The sequence below is a fragment of the Takifugu flavidus genome, chromosome 18 (genome assembly GCF_003711565.1).
Source record: "Takifugu flavidus isolate HTHZ2018 chromosome 18, ASM371156v2, whole genome shotgun sequence".
NCBI lineage: Eukaryota > Metazoa > Chordata > Actinopteri > Tetraodontiformes > Tetraodontidae > Takifugu > Takifugu flavidus.
The window spans coordinates 5,369,349-5,396,491 of NC_079537.1; the positions used below are offsets into that span (position 1 = coordinate 5,369,349).

The following is a 27,143-nucleotide window of genomic DNA, read 5'->3' on the forward strand; positions in this document are numbered from 1 at the left end:
ACTTTTGTCTTCATCTTGTCTTTATTTTTCCTTCTCTCTGAAAATACACCAACGTCATAGCTGAAAACAGTGGAGACGTTAAGCTTGAATACTCTCCAGGGTCAAATTTTGGACATTATATATTCACTACAGTTGTGCATACAGTAACAGTTGCATGCTGGAGACGGAACATGGAACACAAATAATGAAATGATGGTGCAGTTCATGTCTCTGTTTATGTATATTCATGTAAGACAAGTGTCCTGTTTAATCTCTTTTCTGTTGCCAGAGAGGTGAGCAGGACTGGACTTGTTAGAAAATGAAACATCCCATCTTTGTGACCTCAAGTTTCCTCTCTAAGTTTCAGAAGCACAAATTAAAACCAATTATTGCTAATGTTTCTGCATTTATGTACAAATACCGTTTAGGATTCATTTTGATCCATTTATTGTTGTCGATTTTCTCCGAATTCTACTTACATATTGCTAAAACATTTCATTTTGAATAACTAATGCAAAGGAATTTTAATTTCCACCTTTTCGCAGAACGTCACCCCATCTAATCAGACATCTCGAGACAGTGACACAACAGAGGAACATCAAAAACAGCATCTTTTAGTCGACCATTAACTTTTAGTCAGATTTGCTATGTCTGACTGGCTGTACTGGCGTCCCACTGTTCCCAGTCCTAATTAGGATTTGAACGTGATCTTCAAGGTCATTTTTACAAGAACTCCGTGTTGACCGTGCCGTTAAAGAAGCTACGTGCCGGAGACACTTAAATACCGCTTGCTATGCTAAACTGATGGGAAGATTTGAAGCCTCAGCAGAATCCACTCCGGATAAAATATGTTTGTTTGTTGCCTTGACACGTAGGAAATTGATTCGCTACAAATCACACGACAGCGGACGCACTCTAACCCAGCTTACAGGCGTCACGTGATCTCGCTGAAACATGCAGACGCTCGCAAAGCCGCGAGCAAACGGGGAGCCCCAATAAAAAGCCCCAGCCTGAGAGTCTGTCTGCGTAGCCCCCGGTCTCTGTGCGGCAGTGAGTCAGGAGAGGTTTCCCTCAACGCCTACACAAAGTCAAACTTGCTCTTGCTCTGAGCTTAATTCCTCTATTTTGAGATATTGATTTAATCACTTTCTCACCTACGTCCGGGGCTTCAGAAGATCCATCGTCCCTCTGTTACTATAGATTTATCAGAGACATAATTCCTGCAGGTGGTACTTTGAGTATCCAGACATTTATTCTTCTTTACATTCCACCTCTGTTTAGCGGCCTGTGTCATCAGGCGGCACGACGACTGCTGCCTTCTGGGGGTTCTGATGGGTTTTAAGGCTGTGAACAGTGTATTCCTGTTGAATGGAAACCAGTTTTCCTTCCAACCATTTTGCTTACCTGCTGTGTTCTCTTCTTTTCCCATCCGGTTCATTCCACTCTCCTCTGATCTTTGTCATCCTGTCTCTCCCACCTACATCACCCTCCAAACCTGCAGCGGAGCCGTCGTGACACTTGTAACTTTGACAAGGAGTTCACCAAGATGCCAGTGGACCTGACTCCGACCGACAAGCTGGTCATCATGAACCTGGACCAGGACGACTTCCTCGGCTTCTCCTACACCAACCCCGAATACGCTGCTCCTGCAAATTAACGTCCGCCCGACCCAGACTGGCGGACTGTTGGAAAATTCCAGCTGCAGAGCAGACAGGAAGGAACTTAGAGCGAAACTTCTTTTGCATTTGTTCAGTAAATATCCGCCATTGTTCGACACCATCTGTCCAATATTTCATGAAAAGAAACGTGTCATCAGCAAATGTGCGCAGCAGACTGGAGACCAAAGAACTCAAGCAACAAAATCTGTTTTTCTGAGGAGCGACAACGTGCATGTCATGATGGATTTATTTAGGAATCTCAGTAAAAGAAGGTTTGGAGATGCCCGTGCCCCGGTCTCGCCGGCCAGTCACTCTCCTTTCTGAAAAAGGGAATTTCGGACTTGCTCCCGATGATTTCGTGTGTGCATACATGCAATCGGAACTCTATTCCAGCTGACGTTTCATGAAAAGCACAAAATCGCACTGCAACTCAAGCCAGCTTATACATGGAGGTCTGATCTTACATAAACATACGACGGCTGCAGGAAAAAAGATTTAACGCAGCAGATCGGATCTCCATGATGTTCGTAGTTTGTGCGGAGCGCTGGGTACCTGTCTGAGTTGCACGTGATAACCATTGTTGCCTGTTTTAGCCAGCTATACACTGCCTTCTGTTGCACTGTGGAAGTGCTGACATCCTCAGACAAGGTCATCCAAGAGGAATTTGCTTAATAAGGAGAACTTCACAGCCTTTTGATCCTTTTTTTTCCCTCCATCTTCTCCCACATTATGCACTTTTGTGATGAGACCTAACGGGGAGCCCATGTGACATGTTGCCAACAGAGCGGAAGACACAAACACAGACACTCTGAGAACAACAAGCGAATGTTGCTGCTTTTCTCCATAATTCCTCCACCCAACCCATCTGTCATATTTATCTGGGCGCGTATACAGTGTTATTTGTTAGCAAATGCCCATATGCTTCAATACATGTGTTATTATGGATGTATGCGCACAAGTGTGTGTGCGTGTGTGTGCGTGTGTGTGTGTGTGTGTGCTCAGAAGCCTATTATATCAAATTTGTCTCAAATTTGGTGACACTGCCTTTCAGCTTCGGCTCCATCACTCCATCACGGCGGCTTTAACGCCAGCTAGCACTTTGAGCTCCGCGTCTGCATTCACACACAGGCATGCACGTACGCACACACGCCTCAGCCATACAGTCCAATCCATGACTAAGGGTTGAAATTATTAGCTGAAGCGTAACAAGGCGGACAATGACTGTGAAATGTTCGCTCCTGGAGGCACACAAGACATATACTGTAGCTCCATTACGCAGGCCTGGGTGGTGTGCTCCCCCCCCCCCCCCCCTTTCGTCAATCAGCACAAGCAGCATTGCATGTAGATTTTACCCCCCCCCCCCCCATGTGCATATATTGTACCTATATTTACTGCATCGCTTTAGACATGCAGAAACACATACGCGATAATAACGTTAACACCAGGTTTTATTGTAAAATTAAACATGCGTGTTTGCTCTTGTTGAAGAAGGAGCTGTAATTACTGTGGCGTAACTCTCATCTTTTGTTAAGTCGGGAGGGGCCCTTGAATATTCGCCAGTGCTGTAGTGCCCCCTTCCCCCCCGTGTCGCAGCCACTTGATCAGAAACCACGGCTAAGGACTGATACTATGCATGCACGTGCGTTATCTTATTCCATATAATGATGATATAGTCCGTTAACTGTTAAGTGGTGATGGAGTGATGGTTGATATTAATTTATTGAATACGAGTAGGGTTTATGGTAATTTATGATAAATGTGTGTCAAATGCTTATCGATGAGATATACAAGTGTTTGGTTTGATTTGTACATAAAATTATAAATATTTTTAAGAGTCTTCCATTTCCTTGACTTCATTTGTCAACACACGTTAATTGTAAATGGATCTAGAATTCCCCAAAACGACCAAAATGTTACCCATTTAGATTTTACCTGCCTGCCCTGCGTATCGGAGCAGCACCAACTCTTAAACATCGCTCACCTTTCTTCAATCCTTCCGACCTTTCCCTCCATCACGTCTGTCATTTTCTCCCCCCCGACCTTTTTTCTCTTCCTTCTCATTGTCTCCCCTCCTACCTCATTTTCCTTCCTCTCGACCTTTACCCCTCCGCAGAGGGTTGTCTTCCTTTCTTCTCCTCCTCTCCGTTTCACCCCCCCCACTCTCTAATCCTCCCCCCTCTACATTCGGGGTGCCTATATTCGCACCTGGCCATTTTGCTGTCTCAGTCCCGCCGAGGCGAGTCGACGTTAAAGATTAAATTCGTCGGGCCGTTGGTGAAATTTGATGGTTGATCCTTGAATAACTGATCAAAACCGAAGCGGTAATCTGCAGTTTTTACATGTGTAAAAAGGTGAAGATGCTTAAAAAAGAAACAATAAGAATGTGTCACGTGATATTTGTTAGAAAATGTGTATTGTGATGTTTTTGATATAACTAATTAAATCATGTTAAATAAGTAGACTAACTACTGTAATAATGAGCCAAATAAACTATGCTTAAAATTCAAACATGGGCTTGGTTTAGTTTTTCTAATTAAGGTGTCTTCAATAGCTGGTGGTAACAGGTCATATCCTGGTTCACTTCGGAGATTATTTTGCACAAATGAGTAAATCTTCCTCCAACAGCAGACAAATTCACCTTCCATATTCAGCTCATTTCACAGTTTCACGGTTAATCTGGCATGAGGTACATTTCCAGAGACTACTGTTGAATTATGCTCTTGTGGGAGGGAAATAGAGTAAATATTAATTATTATGAATGCATTTTAATGGGAAGTTGTCCATCGCTAAGCACCCTTGAACTTCTATCTTTATAAGGACTTTCATATAACAATCTCAACTCCCCCACCCTGACCCTTATCCCAAATCTATCTTAACCCCAACGGTTCATCTTTAACTTGGGTTTCAACCCTCCTAACAGACCGCTGAAGACGTGAGGACCAGGTGCCCTCATTCCTTGCATGGTGCTCACTATGTATCTTGTACTAACACACACACCGACCTTCCTTAGCCGCAGTGTGATCTCCTCATTCAGAGGGCATCAGGTTACTGGAAGTGAAGTGAAATCTGAAATGAGGATGAAAAACAGACACTGTGGATAAAAAATGTGGAGGACAGACAGAGACGCAGCAGTGCTGTGGCGTGTTCTGCAAAGCACTGACCTTTTTAATGCAGTCAGGAGCCCAGTCTGTTCAGCTTTCTGTGTCAGACAACAAAAATTACACATTTTTCTCTCAAATTTCTGTCCTTTTCCCTCTTTTTTGGTCAGGTTTGCTCTTAATCTGCTTCTTTAAAATCCAGAGTTGAACAGGTTTGGGACATTTGGCTACTAAACCGCAATCGGAAGCAGGGTGGAGGTCACTGAAGTATTTCTCCTAACTAGCATGCAAATGTAGCAGCCAGATGTTGTCGGGGATGGAGGAGGTAACGGGCAGATGAGGGCTAAACTGAAGGACAACAGGACAGCACTGCAGCACACTGGAGGGTGAGATGAAAAGGGGAAAGTGACAAAAGCAAAAAAAAAAAATCTCTTATTTATTTCATTCAGTGGATCTTAAAAACGCTCAAGAGAGCAGCATGACTGAGGAGCTTATTGGATTTATTTCACACTATCTCTCTTTCTCACTCTTCCCTCTCCTCTGTTCTCCCTCTCTCACGCCTGGCCGTGCACACATTTTTCATTTTCCATATTAGAGCCATGTTTGCACCCTCAGACATGTGCCTTTACAATTAAGTTACATTTATTTCTCTCCGTCGCCCTTTTATTCACTCTACTTCCCCTCCCGATCAATCCTTCTCTCCCTCAGCCCACACACACAAACACACACATTTCCATCACGCACGCAAATTAGAAACGCTCCAACGTGATGGTTGACCTCATGCTTTCCAAAGTGTCCTTTCCTTTGCATTACACTCTCATTAACAGCCCGCTGCGGAAGCTGTTTATTAAAGAAACCCACCAAAACAAATAAATAAAAAAATCTAATGTTTGAAGCTCTCAGAACATAACATCTCTCCTCACAGATGAGGCACCATTAGCGTTCTGTGTTTTAGCAAATGCCCCGGGACGTGCGTGTGTGTGTGTGTGTGTGTGTGCAGATATCTAAGCCATAAATCATAGTTTTGACATCTTAGTATGATGCCAGATTCATGCCATAATCACCATATGTCATCTCTCTGCCCTGGAGTCACGCCCATCTGGTAAAACATGCGTAAATACAAACAGGGATGCCCCCAAACAGAGACAGAATTTATAATACCCCCCGACATGGTGATGATGTGGGAAAAATATATGGATTTGTCTTTGAACATTAAGGAAGAGCTGTATGAATATATTAATTTTCACACTCCAGGAATTTGCTCCAAACATTTATATGTATGATGCCAACACTTAAAGTCTTATTGGAAAGCTCAACATGGTCGCCTAAACAGTCCTTGGATACAGATGCAGAGCGAGCCTAGGAAAAGACTGTTAAACACACATGGATTGAACTGTGTTACAGCACATAAAGAACGAACACCCCACCTAAAAGTGAATGTGAACTCATTTTACTATAAAACCCTCCCAATGTATCAGCCTGCTGACAGCCCCCCCATCCTTTCGCTCCCAATTTCGCTGGGGCTTTTTGCTTTCCTTCACTGTGCTCCTCTTCATCTTCCTCTTGTCTGCACTCTTCCTCACCTCCTCCTCCTCTCAGACTCTCAGCACTGGCCAAAGGCGTGAGAAGGTTCCGGCTCACTGAGCACAAACCCTGCAGTCCTCCTCCTCCTTCTCTTCCCCCTCCTCTCTCCAAGAAACACCCTGTCTTCGTCTCATCGTGCTGCTGTGGCAAAGCCAAGAACTCGGGGACAAAGAAGGAGAGGAGAGGAGAGGAGAGGAGAGCGGTAATAAGGGGAGAAACTATTTGACAAACCCGAGTTTGTAGCAATATAGTACGGCTTACAGTTTTTTTCATGAAAGTTTTGGCTCATCTTTCAGCGACAGGAAAAAAAAAAAACCAATTTTTTTTTTTGATGATGAGGCACATCCACTGAAAGAGTGGAAATGAAATGTTTGCACAGAAGGATACAATTTCCTGAGGTAAAAATGGCCAAAAACACAAGAAGATCAATTAAATATTCACAGCCAGAACGTGAGAGTCAATTAAGCACTCGCACAGAATTTGACTCCAAATTTGCGAGTCCATTGTTGCAGATCAGCCTTCAGAGAAAACTACATGTACTTTTGCCTTCATTTCCCCAAAACAAGTTCACTCGTGTCAAAACAACGCAGTGCATTCTGGGTATTTTAGTGTCAGCTGTGTGACTGCTAAATAAAATTATAGAGTTTGGATCAGATACCTGATGTTCAAACTGGACTCTGATTGTCTTGTCTTGTCTCTTTCTTCTCCTTTTTTCATCTTCTTCTTGCTGTCACTCTTCCGTTCCAGCTCCCTCCTGTCTCTCAGCGGAGGTGAAATGCTGTACTTCTCTTACTCAAGTCATTTCTATGGTAATGAGTCTCCTTTTGAGATAACGCACGAACCCCCCCCCTCCCCCCCCCCCCCCCCACACACACCAACACCTCACATTGTTTTATTTTCTACAGTCTTTTCATTGGTAAGGGTGGCCATATTTAATGGTATTTAGTTTCTTTTCCGCCATAAAAAACTGCAGCTCACCGTCAAAGTACCCGCACCTTCATTAACTGAATAGGTCGTTTAACATTGAACCGGATGGTTTAACTATTATGGTTCATTCATTGGACTGACAGTAACGGGAGGAAGAAAAATGCGAGTGCAGCTCTGCTTTTTCACACACAAGCAGAGACCCATCGATTCCTCAGCTGCTGATTAATGAACGTCAGCCTGTGTGGTCATGGTCAAAAACAGAATTTGCAGAAACACACATGCACGCTCATGTAGCCAGGCCCAACCTCTTCACGTCAAAACAGACATGACAAGCATATACGACTCATCCTATAGGCACGTATAGGCGCACAGGCATGCATACACACACGTTCATCCACGTGAACACGCACACCCTGCACCCTCCAGTGTGTTAAGTGAACTATAATGCTTAGACCGCCTTGTGTGGAAGCCTCGCTGGAGTGGAATCATTAAAAACGGTCGGTGGCTCTTTAAGTTGCATCTTTGCTTCTCTCCCGGGCGCGATTCTTCATGCATCGCTTGCCAATCTCCCTCTCTCTCTCTGGCTCTTTATACGGTCCTGTTCGTCTTTACTCCCTCCTATAATCACTGCTGCGGGCGGAGGGAAGCATTCGGTGAAATGAATAAATTCAGAACCTCGGACAGCGGCCCGGAGCGGCTGTCCAGCACCAGGGACAGCTCATCGGGAGCTCCTCGTGTACCAAACCTGCTGTTGATTACGTTATATTTGTCGAAAATAACCCTCACACATCCCACCAGTGCCGTGGTCCACCCCTGCTGCCTTCAATGTCATTTTTTATAAATTCCTTCTTTTTTTTTAACGTGGCATTCAAACCGCCTCTCCCCTCCTCCTGGTTATATACTGGCAGCGGTGGGCGGGGCTTACAGCAGCGACCGAACGTGATTGGCTCCTGTCGGGCGCTGCCGCTGACAAAACCAATCGGAGCCAAGCGGTGCGGCCTCTGGCGCGGTTTGAGGAGACGCGCGGTTAGTTTTAGTTTGTGTTGGTTGGACGAAGAGGAGGAGGACGACGAAGAGGAGGAGCAGGAGGGGAGGTTGTCATTTTTTTTCATTCGTACTGACGGGCACGTTTCTCCAGAGCAAACCCAGGCGGGTGTAACTGTACTTCAGTCTCCATCGGAGGGCGGACGGTCCGTCCCGGATGTGTCTGAACTTCGGTGAGGGAAAGCGGAGACAGCGGTGTAGGAGAAGAATTTTATATTTCCATCCAGTTTTGGTGCCTCTATGTAATGTCCGTTCCTCATATACTTTTATACGCATTTTGTAGGCGTCTTTCCATTATGTAACTTATATAGGCTTCGCAAAAATGTTATTTTTGATAGAAATTGCGCATTTGGTCGTGTTTCCTTAGCCCACACCGCGGACACGGAGGAGGAAGGAAAACATGCCAGAGAGTCAACAGCTGGTGGAAAACACACAACGGATGTGGGTGCACTCCCTCTTGGTAGCAGACGTCTGGGCTTTACTCCTTCGTCCATTCACCCATTAACTCAACCGGAAAGCGAAAAGTGCACCCTAAACACCGCACGGCCGGTTCTTTTGGTGCTATCCGGGGAGCAAGTCAAGGAATCCCGCGGTGAGTGAAGGCAAACCACCGCTGCTGTTTCGGTGATTAGAAATTATCCCAATGACTTATTGCCGTGTCAGTGACATCACTGATGAAGAATACAATCCTCCCTTTTTTGTTATTTTAAAGATGGAGGCGCCGCACGCAGACCTCAGCTGTTAACAGACCGATACGGGGGTGTTTTGTGGGGGGTTGTTGCTGTAAAGGCAGAGTCGGACAGGAGACAGCCGGTGGCTGTTAAAGCCCTCGGTGTAAGTAAGCCTGGGCGCGCGCCTGTGTGCGCGAGCGGTGGTGGTGAAAACCGGTTTTTGATGCGCGAGAAAGTGACGTGCCGCCCTTTGCCTCGAGCCCCCTTTTTCAACTCAACGGACAAGAGAGCCATGTACTTTATTTAACTTCGTTTTTACAGATAATTCGGCTCCTTTCGAGTGCCTGGGTGAATTTCCCTGGCGTTGACTCTTTGAGTCTCACGGGAAATAAGAGGGTTAATCCGAAATAAAAGGGCGAGAAGGGGGGGGGAAGATTAAGACAAACAGGAGCCGCCTTTATGAAGATGCTGATGTGTGACCGCGGCATCCAGATGCTCGTGACGACGGTGGGCGCGTTCGCCGCCTTTAGCCTCATGACAATCGCCGTGGGCACGGACTACTGGCTGTACTCGCGCGGGGTCTGCCGCGTGAAGAGCAGCGGCGACAACGACACGAGCCGCAAGAACGAGGAGGTGATGACGCACTCCGGCCTCTGGCGAACCTGCTGTCTGGAAGGTACGTGATCAGTCTGACTGACTAGCTGTCTCAGCTGCGTGCGTGCGTGCGTGCGTGCGTGCGTGCCTGTGTGTGTGTGTGTGTGTGTGTGTTGTTTCCATACATGTACAGTTCATGACAGCGACTCAGCAACATACCTGGACCTCGTGCGTCAGGACTTGAGCTGAATATATATATTTGAAGCCATCTTGGTATGTTTTAACGCGTGTTTCCGCGTTTCAAACTGCACTCACAGAGACTTTTTTTCAATCTTGTAATTCCTGGAGCCCAGGTCCTCATCTCCAGGCACTCCCATATTCATCAGGTGCCTTGATTGTTGCATGTCGCTGCCACCTTAGCGGATTGGATTTAAGACCCACACAGTCATTTTATCCAGACAGGGGTGGAAGTGTAGCTGCACAAGATCAGCAGCTGCCAACTCGCTGCTTATTTCTACTAATCAGCTGTACAGTGTAATCATGTCATTCAAGTATTAGCCTTTTTTTTTCTTCTTTCCCTGCAGTCATGCACAAGATTATCAAATCATTCATCACAAATGTGGAAACATGACTGAGCTCATTGTTTATTAACATGTAGCCATCTTGGTGTTGGAAGAAAAGTCAATTATTTCCTGCTGTTTATTTTAAACTCCTCGTTTTGGCTCTGTTGGCTGAACATGCAGTGTTATCCTTTCAAGATAAATATATTTCGTATAAAGCGGGAGTTTACTAACTGTAGGTATATTTAGCTTTGCATTCATCATGACCGCTTCACACCTGTGTTACACAATGATTTGACTTTGATCATCTGGGAAAAAAATCACTGCAGAGAAACTTCGGTTGTCATTGGATGCATGCTGTACATTCCCTCTGGTGTGTGTTTGTGTCTGTGTGTGTGTGTGTGTGTGTGTGTGTGTGTGTGTGTGTGTGTGTGTGTGTGTGCGTGCGTGCGTGCGTGCATGCATATGTTGCAGCCAAACACAACCATCTCATTCAAATATATTACTGAGCCAGATGGCGTGAATATAAATCACACACACACACACACATGCAAGTAAATGAATAAATTGCCAAATTTTAGAATGTCAGTTGCCCCCACCATACCCAAGTCACCTTATAGCACACCTATGGAGCAGATTTGTTAATATAATGTCACTACAATTTCAGCACATGCATCTAAATACATCATAACAACTAACCCCCCCCCCACACACACACACACACACACACACACACACACACTCATCGCAGGTCACTGCATTTGCTTCATATGAAACTGATGTTTCTGACTTGCTTGCACTCTGCCTGACACCAGAAAAACCAGCAGCCGGAAGTGAGAGCTAAATAACATCATGGGTGTGTAGAGCGGTCATGCATGACCGAAAAACTTCAGCGGCGCGCCAAAGACCAGCGTATTAAAAATGAAGGTTGAGCATGATAAAATAATAATAATCCACTTGTAATTGTTTCAAAACTAACATTCATCCATGTCAGCCATGCCTGTTGTGGAAACCGATGCTCAGAAGACGTTTATTGCAGTTGCATAATTTATATGTGTGCGTGGTCAGGTGGTGTTTTGTAGCACCAATTGTGTTGTGAGGCTGCAGGTGGAGCAGGGGGAGGAAAGGTGGTGGTGGTGGTGGTGGTGGTGGTGGTGGTGGTGGTGGGGGGGTGTAGATTCCCTCTGTGATAAATGAGCGCAAGAAAGCCAGGAAATGAGGAAGGAGTGGTAGAGAGGGAGCGATAGAGGAGAGAGACAGAGCATGAATGGAAAGAGACCGGAGCGTGCATGAATGAACTACAGTGGGGGTGGGATTGGGGGAGCGGGGAGGAGTTGGTGGGTGGAAAGTGATGGATGAGCTGTGCATGGCCTCTGTTTCAGGTGGATCTCTGGGGAGCGTTTGACCACGCCACGGATCTAAACGATCGCCAGGTAATAGAGAGGGGGAACAGGGTTTTAAAGAGGGATGGGGAGGAAAAATGATCACCCAGGTGGCTGTGGGAGTGGGGCAGAGTGGAGAATGTGGGAGGCGGGTAAGGGAGTGGGGGGATCAGAGATAGAGAGAAGGGCACTAGGGCCAATTTGGAGGGAAAAAAGACCAGAGTGAACAGTGATGTCTGCTGCTGTTTACCAGTTTTGCTTTTGTCCGTTTGTTTCTCCTCCTTGAACGAGTCCATGTACTTTTCTGACTAAACGTGTGAGGCAAACCAGTGTATAATTAGCAAAAATTCAGAGAGGAGGACTGGAAAGCCTCCAACAGATGTTGTGGGAATCAAGTGCAGGTGAGGAGCAATCATGTGCAGATTTAGAAACGGAGGGTTGTGTCCAGAAAAAGAGAGAGAACGAAAATGGGGGCATCTCTGAAAAACCCAGAGACTGGGGAGAAAGAAGAGAGGTGCACAACCAAGCAGAACCTGTCGGGTTCTCTTTCATCAGCCATCACTGTGAAAACTAGCCTCTTCCACTTCTTTGTTTCCCCCTCTCTCATCTTCTCTCTTCTCCACTTAGAAAGAGGCAATCAGAGCGAGCGAGAGAGGTAAGGACAGAGAGAAAGAGAGAGAGAGGGGCACAGTCAACTACACTGAGCTGTCAAAGGCATACTGAGGGAACAAGCACCGCAATTTGCTCTGCTTTTCAGCTTCCTTTCCATGCTCTTCCTCGCGCCCTCCTCTTCCTCTCCCTCTGCTAGTTGACAAAACACTTTATAATCCGAGTGTGTGCCGTTGCTGAGACAGTCACACTACTAAGTGATCAGGGACAACTCCCCTGGGAGTGACGCTGTGCCTGCAGTAACTGCACTCATCTGTCGTTACAGCACTGCACTGCTGAGGAACGCTCTTCATTTATGCTGATGTTTGATGCTGGGACATATGGCGACTGATGGCTTATCGAGGCTGGACAAAGCATTTGGCAACGCAACAATATTATGTCATGACATTGATTATCCTGAATGTAAATCAGACCTCCCAAATTCCTTCAGATTCCAGTTCCTGTCTGGAGAAGAATAATGATACAAGAATGTGCAAGATTAAGGACAAAGCACCAAATTGTTTTCAGCACCACAGAGATGCCTTCAGGCAAGAGGCGGGTATACCAAGGACAAGTCGTCAGCTCATCACAGGTCTAACATATAGACAAACACTCATAATCACCACCAAGTTCAGTGGTGAGTCACTTATCCCCCAAATGCATGTCTTTGGATGGTGGGAGGACGCCGGAGTCCCCGCAGAGAACCCGTGCAGACAGGGAGACAACATGCAGACTCCACAGAGAAAAACTCCCCGGGAGTCGAACCACTGACCCCCTCGCAGCTCTATACAGCTCATTACCATTATATAAGGAATATGTTTTTGTGTTACGGGGATTCTTTGTGCAGTGGATCAGGCTTGACCCATGCTAACATTAGGCTAGCCTCTAGCCTGATGTCACAGTTAGTTATTCTCCCATCCATGAAAATAACAGCATAGTTGCCTCCTCTTTATTTGGGATTGTTAAATCAAATACTGGACTGGTGGTTTAAAAAGCTGCAGACCCAGCCGGGGATCTCTCTAGGTTTTCTCCAGCTTCTGTGGTGCGTCACCAAAGGAAACTGTACTACAATACATGGACTTTTTATTTTTATGTCGACATCTGTCACAGTTGGTCTGCTGAAAGCTGTTTATGTGTTGAGAGTTAAAACAAGGGCAAAGATCTGGCAGCTCACTGCCACCCTGATACAGTTGTGGGGGAATCTGTACACAGTGTTTTTTCTGTTTTTTTAACCTTGAGTCCAGGCACTACGGGGATGTTTTCACTTGTTTAAGCTTTGTGCCTTCCATGCATTTATATATCTTAAAAATGGATAACCTTTATAATATAATATAGCTCTTGTAGAGGTGGACATGAACAATGCAGCAAATAACATGTCCCTTACCGCTGAATCACAACGGTGATATGAAAAAGTGCTTTTATCCCCCCTCCTTTAGCCCTTGGATTTGCTGAATGCTAATTTAAATATCATAATGTTTAAGCGAGTCCTTTCAGCTATGGAAGCTGTGACTGTGCTGACTTCTTATGTCTATTAGGGATGGCTTCAGGGAGACGGAGGTCTTCATCGCAGAAACGTTTTGCCTGTGTTCAAACACGAGCAGCCATTTTCCTCTCTGTGCATTTTCACTGCGGTCTTTCATCATGTCACATTTGTGATTTCATGCCAAATACCAAGATGATAGCGCACAACCCAGTGTGTGGATGTGTGTGGATGGGTGTGTGCGTGCGCGTGTGTGTGTGAGTGTTACCCTGAGTATACTAGAGAGAATTGGAAAAGCTAAATCACATGATTCATAGAGGCAACTCATACATACATACTTCACATGCCTTCATCCCAATTTCCTCCATCCCATAATGCCACTCTACAGCTGTGGCTGCAGCTTCCCTCAGGCAAAACAGGCCTTTGTGAGGCAAATGTCTCCTAAGAGATGTTCCAATTCTGTGTTTGGTATGTGTTCATTATTTTGTTTTGCTGTTAATCAAATTGAATTAATTAATCAGCTTGTGTGACCTTGAAGTTGCACCTAGTTACAGAAACAACCCAAGAATCTAATCCAAAAAGCAGACGCAGGCACTCTGGACTTTTTGAAGTATTCACACTGCATTCAGATTCAGATATGAAACTGGACTGAAACATCTGAAGCATCTCCTGTCCAGATGAACGCTCCAATAATGAATAAACTGTCCTGCTCATTGTTTCTGGACGACAGTTGTGAGTAGAAGGGATTCAACCTCCCATGCCACAATAACAAAACTCTGTTTTAGTGTCTGTCGTAGCACCTCTACCTCCCTCGTAGACCCAGGAAAAGCTCAATTATATTCCAAATGCACCCAACCTGGAGGACCAGTATCATTGAAGTTGAGGTTCTTAGTAAAAATCAATCTGATTAAGGTTCTTTCCCACGATGCACTGGGTGGGAAACCGAGAGAGCAGAAGAAGGAAGAGGCAGAAGCAGAGCAGACTGCAAAGAGGAGACTGACAAAAGGAGGGAAACCAGAGACAGAGGTGCAGATAAGTGCAAGCAGTGCAGCTTCCCAGGAGGGGTGTGTGTGTGTGTGTGTGTGGTGTGTGTGTGTGTGATTAGGTTATTCTCCAAGTAATTAGCTTGAATCAAACTTTAAGGCCCACGAGCTGTTTGTCCTACCGTGTTTTTAAACATACCTCACTGACATGTGGCTGGGAGAGAATGTGTTGTTTGTGATGACTGATGGTTGTGGAGAAGATGCCAGAGGATAATGCAGCAACCCCGTCTTAATCTGCGGTAGCAGGAACAAGCCGCATGCACAGCACTCCAGCAATAACGAATCCATTATCCTTGACTGGTTTTACTTGATTTGGTTTTGGTCAAACACATAAACTCTCCAGCTAGAGAGGAGCAGCAGACAACAGAAATATTTAGTGTAAACAATGGCAGCTTCTGGGTCCAAATTGAAATCCCACCGAGGCTTGTGCTAAATCACTCCTTTGTAATTGCCTCAATCAGCGCGAACAGACTCGTGGAAATGTGAACTTGGAAATGAGTGCAGAGCAGATTTCCATTCCTCGCCTTTATTTTTCATGGTGGTTCCCTCAGAGGTCCAGCTGACCACAATCGCTTGATTAATCTATTCAGAAAAGAGTTTTGCACTGTGTTTGCTGGAAAGAGGCCCTTCCTGTGCACAGCGGCAATTAGGTCGCACCATTTGTTGTTCATCAATGCCTCCATCCTTCCACTTGTCTTCAAATTTCCTCCTTGTTTTTACCATGAAATCTCCTTTCAAGCACAGTTTCCCCTCATCCTCCATCTGACTTTCTTCTATCATCCCCCACACCCCCACCCTCCACATCCCCTGTGGTGACAACCATGTGCCATGTGCAAGTGGGATGAAATGAAGAGTGGGAATTCAGCTTCACATAATAAACGCACACACACATTACACACATTAATACACACACGGATGCTCTGTGCATCAGCAAGTGTATCGACAATCTGTGTGTATTGACAAGGCTGCAGTCTCCAACAAGAGCATCGTGTGTCAGGCTGAGAGTGACTCATCCTCCTGAATACAAAACACACAAACGCACACACACGCACACACACGCCCACACACAAACACACAAGGTATATACCGTTTTGAATGCAAAACCATATAGTGGAATAAATCAAATGAAGACACATTTCAAACAGCATTTTAAATGGCTACATGCAAAAATCATGCATGTAAGTAAAAGCCTTTCTACCAGTGCGTCAGGTGGTGTGTTTATGTGTGTGGGGAATGTAAGATGTAGTGTTTCAGTCGCGTTTGTCACACTTTCTGCACCCTAAGGGATATGGCTGTCTCCTATCACATTAGCCATCTCTCTCTCTCTCTCTCTCTCTCTCTCTCTCTTGTGGGAAGACTTACTTATCAAATATCGACACACAATCCTCGACAAGAATGTGAAAGGCAGAGACGACTAAAATATAGATGTGAAATGTGTTTGTTTCGTCAAATATATAACAGCGAACTTTCTGTCCTCAACCCTGTTTCTCTTCTGCTGCAGGGACATTTAGAGGTGTATGTAAGAAGATTGACCACTTCCCAGAAGATGCTGACTATGAGGCAGATGCTGCAGAATATCTTCTCCGTAAGTCTGTTGCATGCACAAGCGTGATGCACGTGCTCATGCACACAATTAGTTAGACATGTTCACAAAAGCTGTTGCGATCACTGGTGCCTAACTGCATTTTGAGAACGTCCTGGTGTAAATAGCCAAGACGCCCCAAACCAGCTACACGGGCATCAACATTTGCATCATTTAAAACCAAAATAAACCAACTTGCTTTAAGATTTAAACTTTTTAGTCTAATTATCATCTACGAAGAATCACAAAATTGCCCATTTCAGGGTTTTTTTCCCATTTAAATGAATGTATGCTCCAGGATGTTGTTCACATGAAGGTCACAGATCCTTGGATAAGAGAGGGGACGGATACAGAAACACAGAGAAAAGAGGGTGTGTGGACTTTTCTCCAGCCATAAACACAGAGTAAAGATGGGTGGAGAACAAAAACAGCAACAAAACCAGAAACATGGAAATGTCCTTTTTCATTGCTTCATCGAACACGGAGGACCAGCCCCACAGGCAGCCAATCAGATTAGAGGTCTCAGAAATGGCCATCCAATGGAGAGCAGGGACCTAGTGACCGGCATTTCATGTAGCCCAAAGGTATGGGTCAGAGGGGCGGAGCTTGCGGGCTCAATCCTGCCATGTGAGTGGTCAGTGCAGCTGTCAGTCACACTGCAAATGTTTGGCCATAGAATAAATCAGAAACAGCACAAGGAGCACAGACTTTACAGACTTCATCCTGGTATCACATCATATGAATTTCCAGCAAAGGTTCAGCCATTTTGATTTACATTCCATTTACTTTCGCTGCTGTGTGTGTGCATCAGTGTCACTCTGTCTCCCAAATGATTTCTTTCATCTTTATATTTGAGTAATTCTAGGAATTACAGAACCAACTCTGCTGTATAAGCCCATATTGACAGATATATTAATGGATGACCGTAGCTAAATGAAGCTCTGCCTGTGCTTGTGTGCAGGTGCTGTTCGTGCCTCCAGTATCTTCCCCATCATGAGTGTGGGGCTGCTTTTCCTGGGGGGGCTCTGTGTAGCTGCCAGTGAGTTTTACCGGAGCAGACACAACGTCATCCTCAGTGCGGGAATCTTCTTCGTCTCGGCAGGTTTGTTCACTGTCTTCTTATTAGAAGTAATGAACGTCAGATCTCCATTTTAAGGAGAGAGCAGCCGCAGGACATTCGTTGTCCCTGGATAGTTGTTGCTCCTTCTTCGGCGTTATTTGTCATCATCGGCTCGAGATGGAGAACTGCAAGCAGAGTTTCAGTGTCAAAGGGAAAGAACGGCTCAGAACATGAGCTTCAGAGGTTTTGCTGCAGTTCTGGAGAATTTGATCTGCTGTATTTGGGTTTAAGCTGATTGTGGTATCAATTAGAAATAAAAATCAGCTTGAACTTTGATGCTGATTTAATCAGGTCTACGAGCCTCCAGTTCCATGATGGTGATCATCTAAAGCACAGAGACGTGTCCACATGCCTACAAAGTGAAAAGATCGATTCATTTTGGGGGTGTAAGAACGTAAACAAATTCACATTCACATAAACGCTGACAGTCCCTCGTAAACACACACTGGCACTCTTGCCTCTTAAACACAAAAGGCTTGTAATTGCTGTTTAGTGTGATGTGTAGGGTCTCTTTGGGTTTTGTAGTCAATTCACGGAGCCAAATTGGTAATTATTTACTGCAATAGTATAGGGCTCCTTCTGCTTAATTACAGCCGGCTAATTGTCCCCACTCTACATGTTCCTCCAGTCTGCAGGAGAACTGTATATTGGACTGATGTGTGCCACGGCTTTCCTTGATGGTTCTGGGTTTTAGTTGTTGTTCACTCCACCACTATTATTATAATGGCTATTATAATTCCCCATCGCTTTTATCTATTATCTTCCTGTCTTGATCTTTCAGGGCTCAGTAACATCATAGGAATTATTGTCTACATCTCAGCCAACTCCGGTGACCCGGGCCAAAGTGACAGCAAAAAGTCCTACTCCTACGGCTGGTCCTTCTACTTCGGCGCGCTCTCCTTCATCATGGCAGAAATGGTGGGTGTACTGGCCGTTCACATGTTCATCGAGAAGCACCGCAAGTTACGCGCCAAGTCCCGCACCGAGCTGATTAAGAAATCCGCCTTCAGCCGCATACCCTCTTATCGCTACCGCTTCCGCCGTCGCTCCAGCGTGCGATCCTCCGAGGCTCCCAGCCGAGACGCCTCACCACTGGGGAAAGGCGGCTACACAGGACCCGCCGCCTCCGAGATGCCAATGTACACCCTGAACCCTCGTGAGCCAGGCAACGCCACCAAACCTGGCATGGGCATGGGTGGGCTGCTCAACTCCGAGAGGGATTTTCTGCAGAGCAGCACCCTCACTAAAGACTACAACAAAGACCCCAACCGCAGAACCACGCCTGTCTGAGAGGTGCCGGCTGATATCGCCCAATCACAGCATCCAAAAAGGATGCTGAGAATACAGGGGGGCTCACAGGGTGAATGGGTGGGAACAGGGCATTTGATAAACTCTGACTGTGAACTTATAGCCTTTGAACTGTGAATCCTGAGCCCTGGGACGGTTTCAGCGGCGTAGCAGGGTCGGGTTAGACGGAAAAAAGTTGTTCCCAACTGTACCGCATATCACTGTAGTTGCACCCATAAATCCTTACACACGAAGGCGCTTTCAATTTATGTTCCTGAATTGACTTCCTGGCTTTTTTTAAGGGTGGGGGAATCAGATTTGAAAGCCTAAGATAGTTGGTTTGCCATGGCAACTCCTCCTAAGGAATATTTTTTTCTGGGGGATGAGAGGCGAAAAAGGTCCTGCCGACCTTTTCGAGAGTAGGATTAGTTCCAGGAGCGGCCATCGAGCCGCCTTCCTAATCAAAAGTGCATAAATTAACGCCTCAGAATCGATTCACTTTGAGTTCAGGCAGCACATTTCTAACCCTCTTTATAGTTCTCCCAACATATTGTACATACACTCACTGACCCAATCATGGACCAGCTGCCTTCATCATTGACTGGATTGAAAGTGAATCGACGGAACTGATCCGTTGGTTTTAAATGACGACATTAGATGATCACTGGTGCTTCCTGTTAATCGTGTTCACGCTCACAAAGCATTTCACGTTTTACGTTTTCACCTAAACCTTAGTAGAGACGATCAGATGTTTGTAATTTGGTGTCCACATCAGCTCATCGACGTTCGCCTTCCACACTTTTTCTATGTAGCGCCATAACTCACGTCACTGCCACCTTTTGCACTCCTCCTCTCTCTCTTTTTGAAGTCCTGTCTTCCGCCGGGAACTCTCATGTAGATTAGAAAGAGGGACGGGGAGAAGACCGCCGAGCTGTGAGGCCGGGCCCAGCAGAACAGCCAGGCAGACAGACGTCATTTTTTATTTGCCCACTACCTCTATGACACAACATGAAGTTTGTCTTTTCTTGCCAAATTGTGAAAACCTGCAGAAAATAAACACTGAGACCATTTTTACCGGCATCTTTCGGCTTTAGCTGCATCTTATCTAATCCCACACAACTATCACGAACAAGTGCTCAGTGGAACCGTGGCTTCGTGTCTTTGACATATCACTCCTGTCCCCTCGAAACTCCCACTCGTTGAGAACAACTAATCAGAGCGATGCCACGTGTGCTCGGCAGGTGTGAGCTGAGATGCGCTCACGATTCTGTATTTTTCCGAAAGCTTTGGTGCACTCTCCATCCTCCGCCATACTCGACCGCGAGGTGTGCTCCATTTACGGTGTGAGGTTGCGTCTCGGCTGTGGCCAGGACGACACCAGGAGATGCAGAAAGGGCTCGTTTACACAGCGTATCTATGCGTAAACTGGAAGGATCAGGGCGTTACGAGGCGTCCGTGACTGTTTATGACGAATCTAAAAGCAGATATGCATTAAATGCTAAACATCTGAAACTGTTAAACTCAATGTTTTATCCTCAAGATCAGTCAGTGATCCTTTGCTACCTCTGTCCAATGTAAAGACGGGCAACGAGGAAAGTCGACTCTTGTCACACTCGCGTACTTTCAGCTCAAATAGCGCAGAAGATTTGTGTTCACACCGTCAGCGCGTTGCTGTAAAACACCCGATTACACACATCCATTGAAGGTCAGAGTTTGAATGGAGGCAAAAGAGCCATAAGGGCAACAAATACACCGTAAATGGTGGCGACATTTCTATTCGTCTTTACCTCTGTAAGCCACCGATGCACTGTTCCATCCCAGCTAAATATGAAGCATCGCCGAGCTGATAGCAGTCACGCCGCCACTTAGCGATTTATTAATATACCCTGATAATAAAAACGTTTTAAACCTCAGTCACGCTGTTTAATTTATGACGCTGCTGCTTCATCCGCCGCGGGTTTTTCGCCGCAAAGGGAGCTAAAAAGGGACAAGCATGCATCAGCGAGGACTCACTCCTGCTGTCCTCCACATGTAAATATTAATTTTGCAAGTTAACTACAACATAAGCAGTTGTCATGGGCTGTGAAAGGGAAAACACTTTTCTCGAAGCAAGGGCTGTTTAATTTTTAAAGGACAGGAGCACACAAGGGCTTTTCACGCTCAGCGCTGCCGCGGTTTAAGGGTGTTGTATTGGAAGGAAAGTGCGTTTGCACAGCAAAACCAGCTGAATAGCTAACTAATGATATAACAAGCTTCTTGCAAAAGGAAAAGCCAAAAAAAGAGCAAAGACTGTACTCCTCTACTCATGTTACTACAGGTTAGCCTTTATTTATTTATTTTTATTTACCAACTTAAGGTTAGAGCGGTGACCTTATATGTAGAGCAGACTATTATTGCCTTAAGCAGAGGTAGGATTATTAAAGATTTACGTGCGTTATCTTAAGGATCAAACATATACTAGCAAACATACTTGGTGCCAAATATTACTCAAAAATGTTTCCTGTATATTAAGGCCTCCAGGTTAGCTTTAGATCGTAGAATTACTGCTCCGTTTTGCTGTAGGATTCTTTGCAGTATACTGAATCAGCAGAAGTAGCCATGTAGCTCAGCACATCAGAGGCCCCTAGGATCCTGAGGGTCTGTGCGAGGGTCAGAGTTCAAAACAGCTTCCATAAGCCATGTCAGCATTAACCTTTCCAACCATGCATGCCATATCCATCTGTATCTCTAATGGAGTCTCAAACAGCAACCCGAGCTCGAGTCTCTCCAGAATACCTTTGAAACGCCATATGAGGCGAGTCGGCCCAGACGCCTGTGACATGTGTAATGATGTTTACTCCAAGAGAGCACAGGGCGCTCTTTGAGACTCGGTCTGTTATTGTTGCCATACAGCTATAATATGATATCAACAAAAAAATAATTGTAAAAAAAAAAAAAAAAAAAAAAGGGGGAAAAAAGTACTTAAAAGGTGCCACTGTGCAGAGTTTGATAAACTCTGACACCTATTGTCATTATTAACCTACAAAAGGGTGGGGGTCGATCAAAGGGAGAAGAGATTAGAAGCCGGGGGGGTCGTAGTCTTTGTAATATTATATGATCCTAGTTTCATTTTCTACTTCGATGTGGTTTGTGAGACTGTGTCGTTCTAATCACGTTCAAAGCCTCAGACTGGAGGGGACAGAAGGGCGGTAAAGTGCCCGGGCCGTCTGTGGCGGACGCCAGCCTCGCCTCGCTGGTGCCAGAGGACTCTTTACTGTCTGTCAGAGGGGCATTTAACTCTGAAAGTGCAATACACACTTCCCATACATACCAAGTCGATCTATACTTGTGAGGACCCACTGCTTCAACGCACTACATAGTTAAGATGTAGTGACGTTTAATAAAGGACATGAGGCGGAGGAATGCCCAAAGTTGGAGTGGTTCATTTTTCCACCGATTCCAAAAGTGTTTCCATTGCAAAGGTCAGAAAATGCAGTCGAAATGAAATTTTTAATGTATTTCTTTGTGCACTGCCACAGTGATGGATTACAGCCAAAGTAATATTCATGAGCACTGATGTTCTGAATTAGACCTGTTGGTCCATTTTAAGTATAAAACAGACCAGCCATAGAGGGGAAACACACATCAATATGTAAATAAATCTGCTAAAATTATTATATACTCATTTGTTTGTATATGATCCTTGGGATTTTTTTTATATATGAAATAATACACACTTGACCTGCGAGAAAGGTTTATATGTATATGATAATATAGGTCCTCATAAGTATAGAAACACACAGCTAACCTAGACCCAGGTACTTAATAATACACACACACAAAAACACATATTTCCTGGACACAATTGTGTATTTGCAGCTGTGCCTGGTGTGGAAACAAGTGTGTCCTGCTGAAAGAAAGACGATTTACTGTGTCATGTTTTATGGGGAGGGGGATGTGTTTTTGTGTGCGCAGAAATGCTGCAAACTGTTTCTACCGCCGACGTGTCTCTCCTCAACTGAGCCAACTAATGAAAGAAGAGAAAGAGGCCTTCTGAGAAATGTGAATTTAAAACAGCCGTTCTGAGAAATGTGAATTTAATGGAATGGTTATGAGACAAACACACGCTGTGAGCACTAACATTCGCACATGTATACACACTTACTGACGCGCACACACACACACAAGTCTACCGTGTTGGGAGGGCTTAGTGGTGGGGTTATGTGCCTGCATGTGTGCGTGTGTGTGTGTGTGGGTGGGTGTGTGTGTGTGTGTGCATCTGCCTCTCCGAACCCACGCCCCAGTGCCTGCCTGTCCTGCCAGCACCGTTTAAGCTTGTTTTCCAGGCTGCCATCTTCCTCCATAATTGTCTGTTTCATGTGCCGACCTTTAGCCTTCTAGCTAGAGGGATTTTGTACCAGTCACGGATTTTACATATATTATTTTGACAGGAAGGACAGAGCGATTAAAATCTGCTTTTTATGGTTTCGCCTCGAACCGAACGCTCGGGCGCTGTTGTTGACGTGCAGAATGAATCGGCGGCTCGATATGGTCGACTGACCAAGGGTGAGACGTCCAAAATGGCAGGATGTTTCACCGGGGCTGCCAGAGCGTCGCTCTGCATCAGGTGAATGCGCTACATTTGCATACATTGCTACATTGCGGGCTAATTCCTGCGATGAGATATTCCTTCTTACAGATTGGGAAGCAATATCCCAAAGCTGCAGATTTGGGAAATGTTGCCTGTGAATTTCACTAGGTCATAAGGTAATAGAGTCGGACAACGGTGTAAAGTTTTAATCTAATTATGGAGACCGCACAGCTTTCACCGCCGCGTGTGTGGTCGCTAGCAGGAATTGTCATGCAATCGAGATAAGATGCACTAACTTTGGTGACCGCTTGAGATCTGTTCCCAAATCAGTCTATCCAGCATTTCAGTGTCCTAATCACTGCAGCTCATTAGCCAGTTGACTAAAACATTAGCATTCTGTGCAGCTTGACTGCTTTGGTCATGTTTAAATCAAAGCCAAACGCTCATTTTTATAGTTGCAGCCTGATTTCGTGCTCTTTAAATCCTTTCAATAGATTCACCCTCTCCGTATCTGTGCGTTAGTTGACTCAGTGCTCTGGAGAAAAGCAGCGGCGCTTACAATCAAGCAGGGCGTTCTTAATAAATCACGATAGTCGGCGCGCTTAAAGGCCCGAAGGTGATGGGTTCCATCTCACACGTGGTGAGGATTTTAAACGGTCACGGGCCAGTTGTTCCCTCTGCTCCATGTCCAACACAAAAACACACACACGAAAACACAGAGACGTGCACGTAGAAACATGCTGGCACTGACATACACCCACACACACACCCACGCACCACACACACACACACACACACACACACACACACACAGCTCCAAGCCAGTTTCATTGTACACTTTCTAATGTAAACCTCCAGCAGCAGTCTGACACAGACACACGCTGTGAATAAAAGCACACTTTTACTTACACGATATAAATACGATTACCTATATCTAGACAGAAAAGAAATATTCTATACTATATAATAATTAGAAAATAAAGATTCACCTTTTCAAAGTGCCTTTTGTGAGTTTTTTGACCGTGTGCGTGTGTGTTTGTGTTTCATAGAGTCTGATTTATAACGGAAATTTGGAAGGACAAAGGAGTTTGTGGCTCATCCGAATTCCTCCCCTTGAGCAATGAAAGACGGAAATATGGGAAATGAAAAAGAGCAAGCCCTGGACTGAGGTCAAAGGTCAAAGACACCTACAAATGCCTATGGGCTCAGTTTCGGCAGTTCTACTGTTCCTTTACAGTTAAGCGTAATACATCGATAGAAATACTGATGAGGGTCTTCCCTGAAAACTGCCTTCTCTGGTTCGTTGTTGCTAAATCACTGACTCGGACCTCTGGAGTGACAGAGGCCTTTTACCATAGCAGCAGTGGAACGCCGTCCACTCCCTGTGGCATTCCCGGAACACTTCCCAGATGGTCTATCTGACTGGAACAGAAAATCCTGCCTGGGACAAAATTTCCCTGCTGAGCAAAAGCCACTGAGGTGCTGGCAGAGGGACTCGGACCCAAGTGGAGAAACCATGGAGACGGGGGTCCGTGTTGGTGGTTCCTCACTGTAATTGAGGGAGAGGAATACAAATGGAATATAGTATGGGGGGAGCAAATAGAACATTACCACATGCAACAGAAGACTGCATCATCACGCACACACAGACACACACACGCAATAGATGCTTATCAGCTGCGACGTGTCAGCCCGCCTGATGCAGCTGTGCGATAGTCTTGGGCTTATCTCCACTGCCGGCACACAGATGTCCACATGATGGAGAGAAAGAGGGCAGGAGAGAGAGATCAGAGCTGGGGGGAGGAACTGGATGGAGATGACAAAGTTACCACGGTGACCGGCGGGCGACCAGATCAGCGGCGTTTTAAAGGGGAGAAGAGGGTTTCCTGATTGAGCGGGGATTAGAGCCGGTAGATCTCGCAGAGGTTAGGGGAACTGGAGGCGCTGGGCTCCGTCCCAGCAGGCGCTGGGCGAGGCAGGTCCTTCACCGGTTCACCAGTCCTCACCAGGACACACCCACCGCAATCACACACGCTCACGTGTGCGGTTCCAGACTGGAAACTGGAGAACACCCAGACAGGAACTGGGCGAAGGCACAAACTGCCCACAGCCGACCGCGGCGTTGTTGATGTTTTCCCTCTGCTTCCATGTTCCGTAGGTGCACATCTGCGATGGAATTCAGCAAAGAGCTGTGATTCACCTGATGAATATTCATCACCGCGACGTCATCGGTGGAGCACAGCTCGCTGCACCGCCGACCGGAATGGATGATGGGATTATGGCAGACTCTTCAGGGATTGGCTGCCACACTGCTTTTGTTTCTCTCAGCTTTAGATATGCCATTTTGTCACTCAGTCTCATATATGTATGTGTGTACATGTGTGCACACGTATATGCACACACACACACACACATATATATATATGAATTCAGTGTGTTCATTAAAGACTGAGAAAATAACCAAGGTGCTTTTAGGACCAGATTCACCAACAGAAAGTTGGCAGCCATGCTTGAGCGCGCGCGTGTGTGTGTGTGTGTGTGTGTGTGTGTGTGTGTTTGTGTATGCGCGCCCACGTGCATGCGTGCTTGGTGTGTTTTGGCCTAGTTGGATGCTGCAACAACAGCTGTTTGTGCAAGAGCGAGGATCCAAGGGAGATGTTCTGCCAGGTTTGATGTTCTAATTACATATCATTATTCCAGCGTTGTTGGATACCGAGACGCCGGGCCGGCCGTTCAGGTCGGCCGCTAACCCAAAAGGTCGAGCAACGACCCCGGAGTGGCTGCGGTCGACACTTAATGAGCCGATGGCAAACATGTCATAGTTCCGAGGGTCAGGCACCGATTTTTAGGCGGTCAGCGTTGCGAGGGAGGCCTGGGGACCCGAGCCAAGACTCAAAGTGTCACGGCACTACACTGAACACCTTCTGCTGCCCGAGCAACGAAGCTGAGAAAGAACGTGTTATACCAAACTGTCGGTAGCAAGGTGTGTGTGTGTGTGTGTGTGTGTGTGTGTGTGTGTGTGTGCTGAGGAGCAGAATATGCATTTCATCTGTAAATTGAATATTTTTATGGCAAATGAGGAGAATTTGTCTGATCCACAAGTCCAAAGGCCCGTTTGAGGGTTCAGACTCGGGTTAGAGGGTTGGAATTGGGTTGTGGTCAGGGTTAGGAGTTGGGGGACTGCATTATGTCTGAGTGTCCTCACAAAGAAGCTAACTTCAAGTGTATGTGTGTGTGTGGATGTGTGTGTTTGTGTGGCGAATGGAGCAACATTGTGGCCATCTGCAGTGTGAAAAATAAGCCTCGGAGCTGCGAAAGCTACTGAAGCAGAAAGACATGAAGGAGAGAAGCTGAGGCGGAGAAGAGAACCAAATTATCATAAGGGACCAGATTCAACCGTTTCCCCCTGGCTCGAGAGAAAAGAGGTGAGAATTAAGAGAAAATTGGGTCATTTTGTGTTATCAAAACATCTACGTAAGCGTTGAATGGAACGGGGAAGCCGGTGACCCAGTCACAGGATTGAGCTTCAAGTGTTGACATTCAGGAGAGCAGGAGCCTCGCTTCATCATCTCCTCACCTTCCACTCGCCAGTGCCGTTCCTTCAGGCTAATGCTAATGCTAATGCTCGCCACATGGTCCTCTGAAGGTAATTAACATTTCCCAACCTAGCCAGCACATGCACCAACCAGATGACTAAGGTGTCTGTTGGAAATTTTAAAGTGGTTCATTACTTGCTTCTGCACCCCCGCAACCAATTTAAAGACTAAAACTGCCTGTGCATCTGAGTCGAGAAGACTAATTCATCAATTGTAGCGATCAACAATCGCTAATTATCATTTATAGAGTGCAGTTTATACAGCAGCTAATGGTTTCCAAGCGGCGCTTTGATGGCTGACTGCACGAACGTGTAGCGTAT

At 45.8% G+C, this 27,143-nt stretch overlaps 2 protein-coding genes across 5 annotated transcripts in view; both read left to right on the forward strand.

Moving 5' to 3' along the window:
• LOC130514472 (protein kinase C beta type-like) overlaps positions 1–4,145 on the forward strand; it is a 53,999-nt gene extending 49,854 nt beyond the window's left edge. The window contains 1 exon segment of the mRNA XM_057014074.1: positions 1,481–4,145. Within this exon segment, the coding sequence (XP_056870054.1) occupies positions 1,481–1,636 (156 nt within the window). The 3' untranslated portion in view covers positions 1,637–4,145.
• A 4,123-nt stretch (positions 4,146–8,268) lies between these two features.
• cacng3b (calcium channel, voltage-dependent, gamma subunit 3b) lies at positions 8,269–20,570 on the forward strand. Of its 4 annotated transcripts, none has more exons than XM_057014861.1 (5): positions 8,269–8,487; positions 8,658–8,882; positions 16,170–16,253; positions 17,212–17,352; positions 18,152–20,570. In XM_057014861.1, exons 1-5 carry the CDS (start codon positions 8,448–8,450, stop codon positions 18,658–18,660), a joined length of 999 nt encoding a protein of 332 aa, XP_056870841.1. In that variant the 5' UTR covers positions 8,269–8,447; the 3' UTR covers positions 18,661–20,570. The 4 variants fall into 4 exon arrangements, with proteins under 4 accessions (XP_056870841.1, XP_056870842.1, XP_056870843.1 ...); XM_057014862.1 differs by having other exon boundaries at positions 8,272–8,463; XM_057014864.1 differs by lacking the exon at positions 8,269–8,487 and adding an exon at positions 9,454–9,637 and having other exon boundaries at positions 8,741–8,882.
• The last annotated feature ends 6,573 nt before the right edge of the window (positions 20,571–27,143 follow it).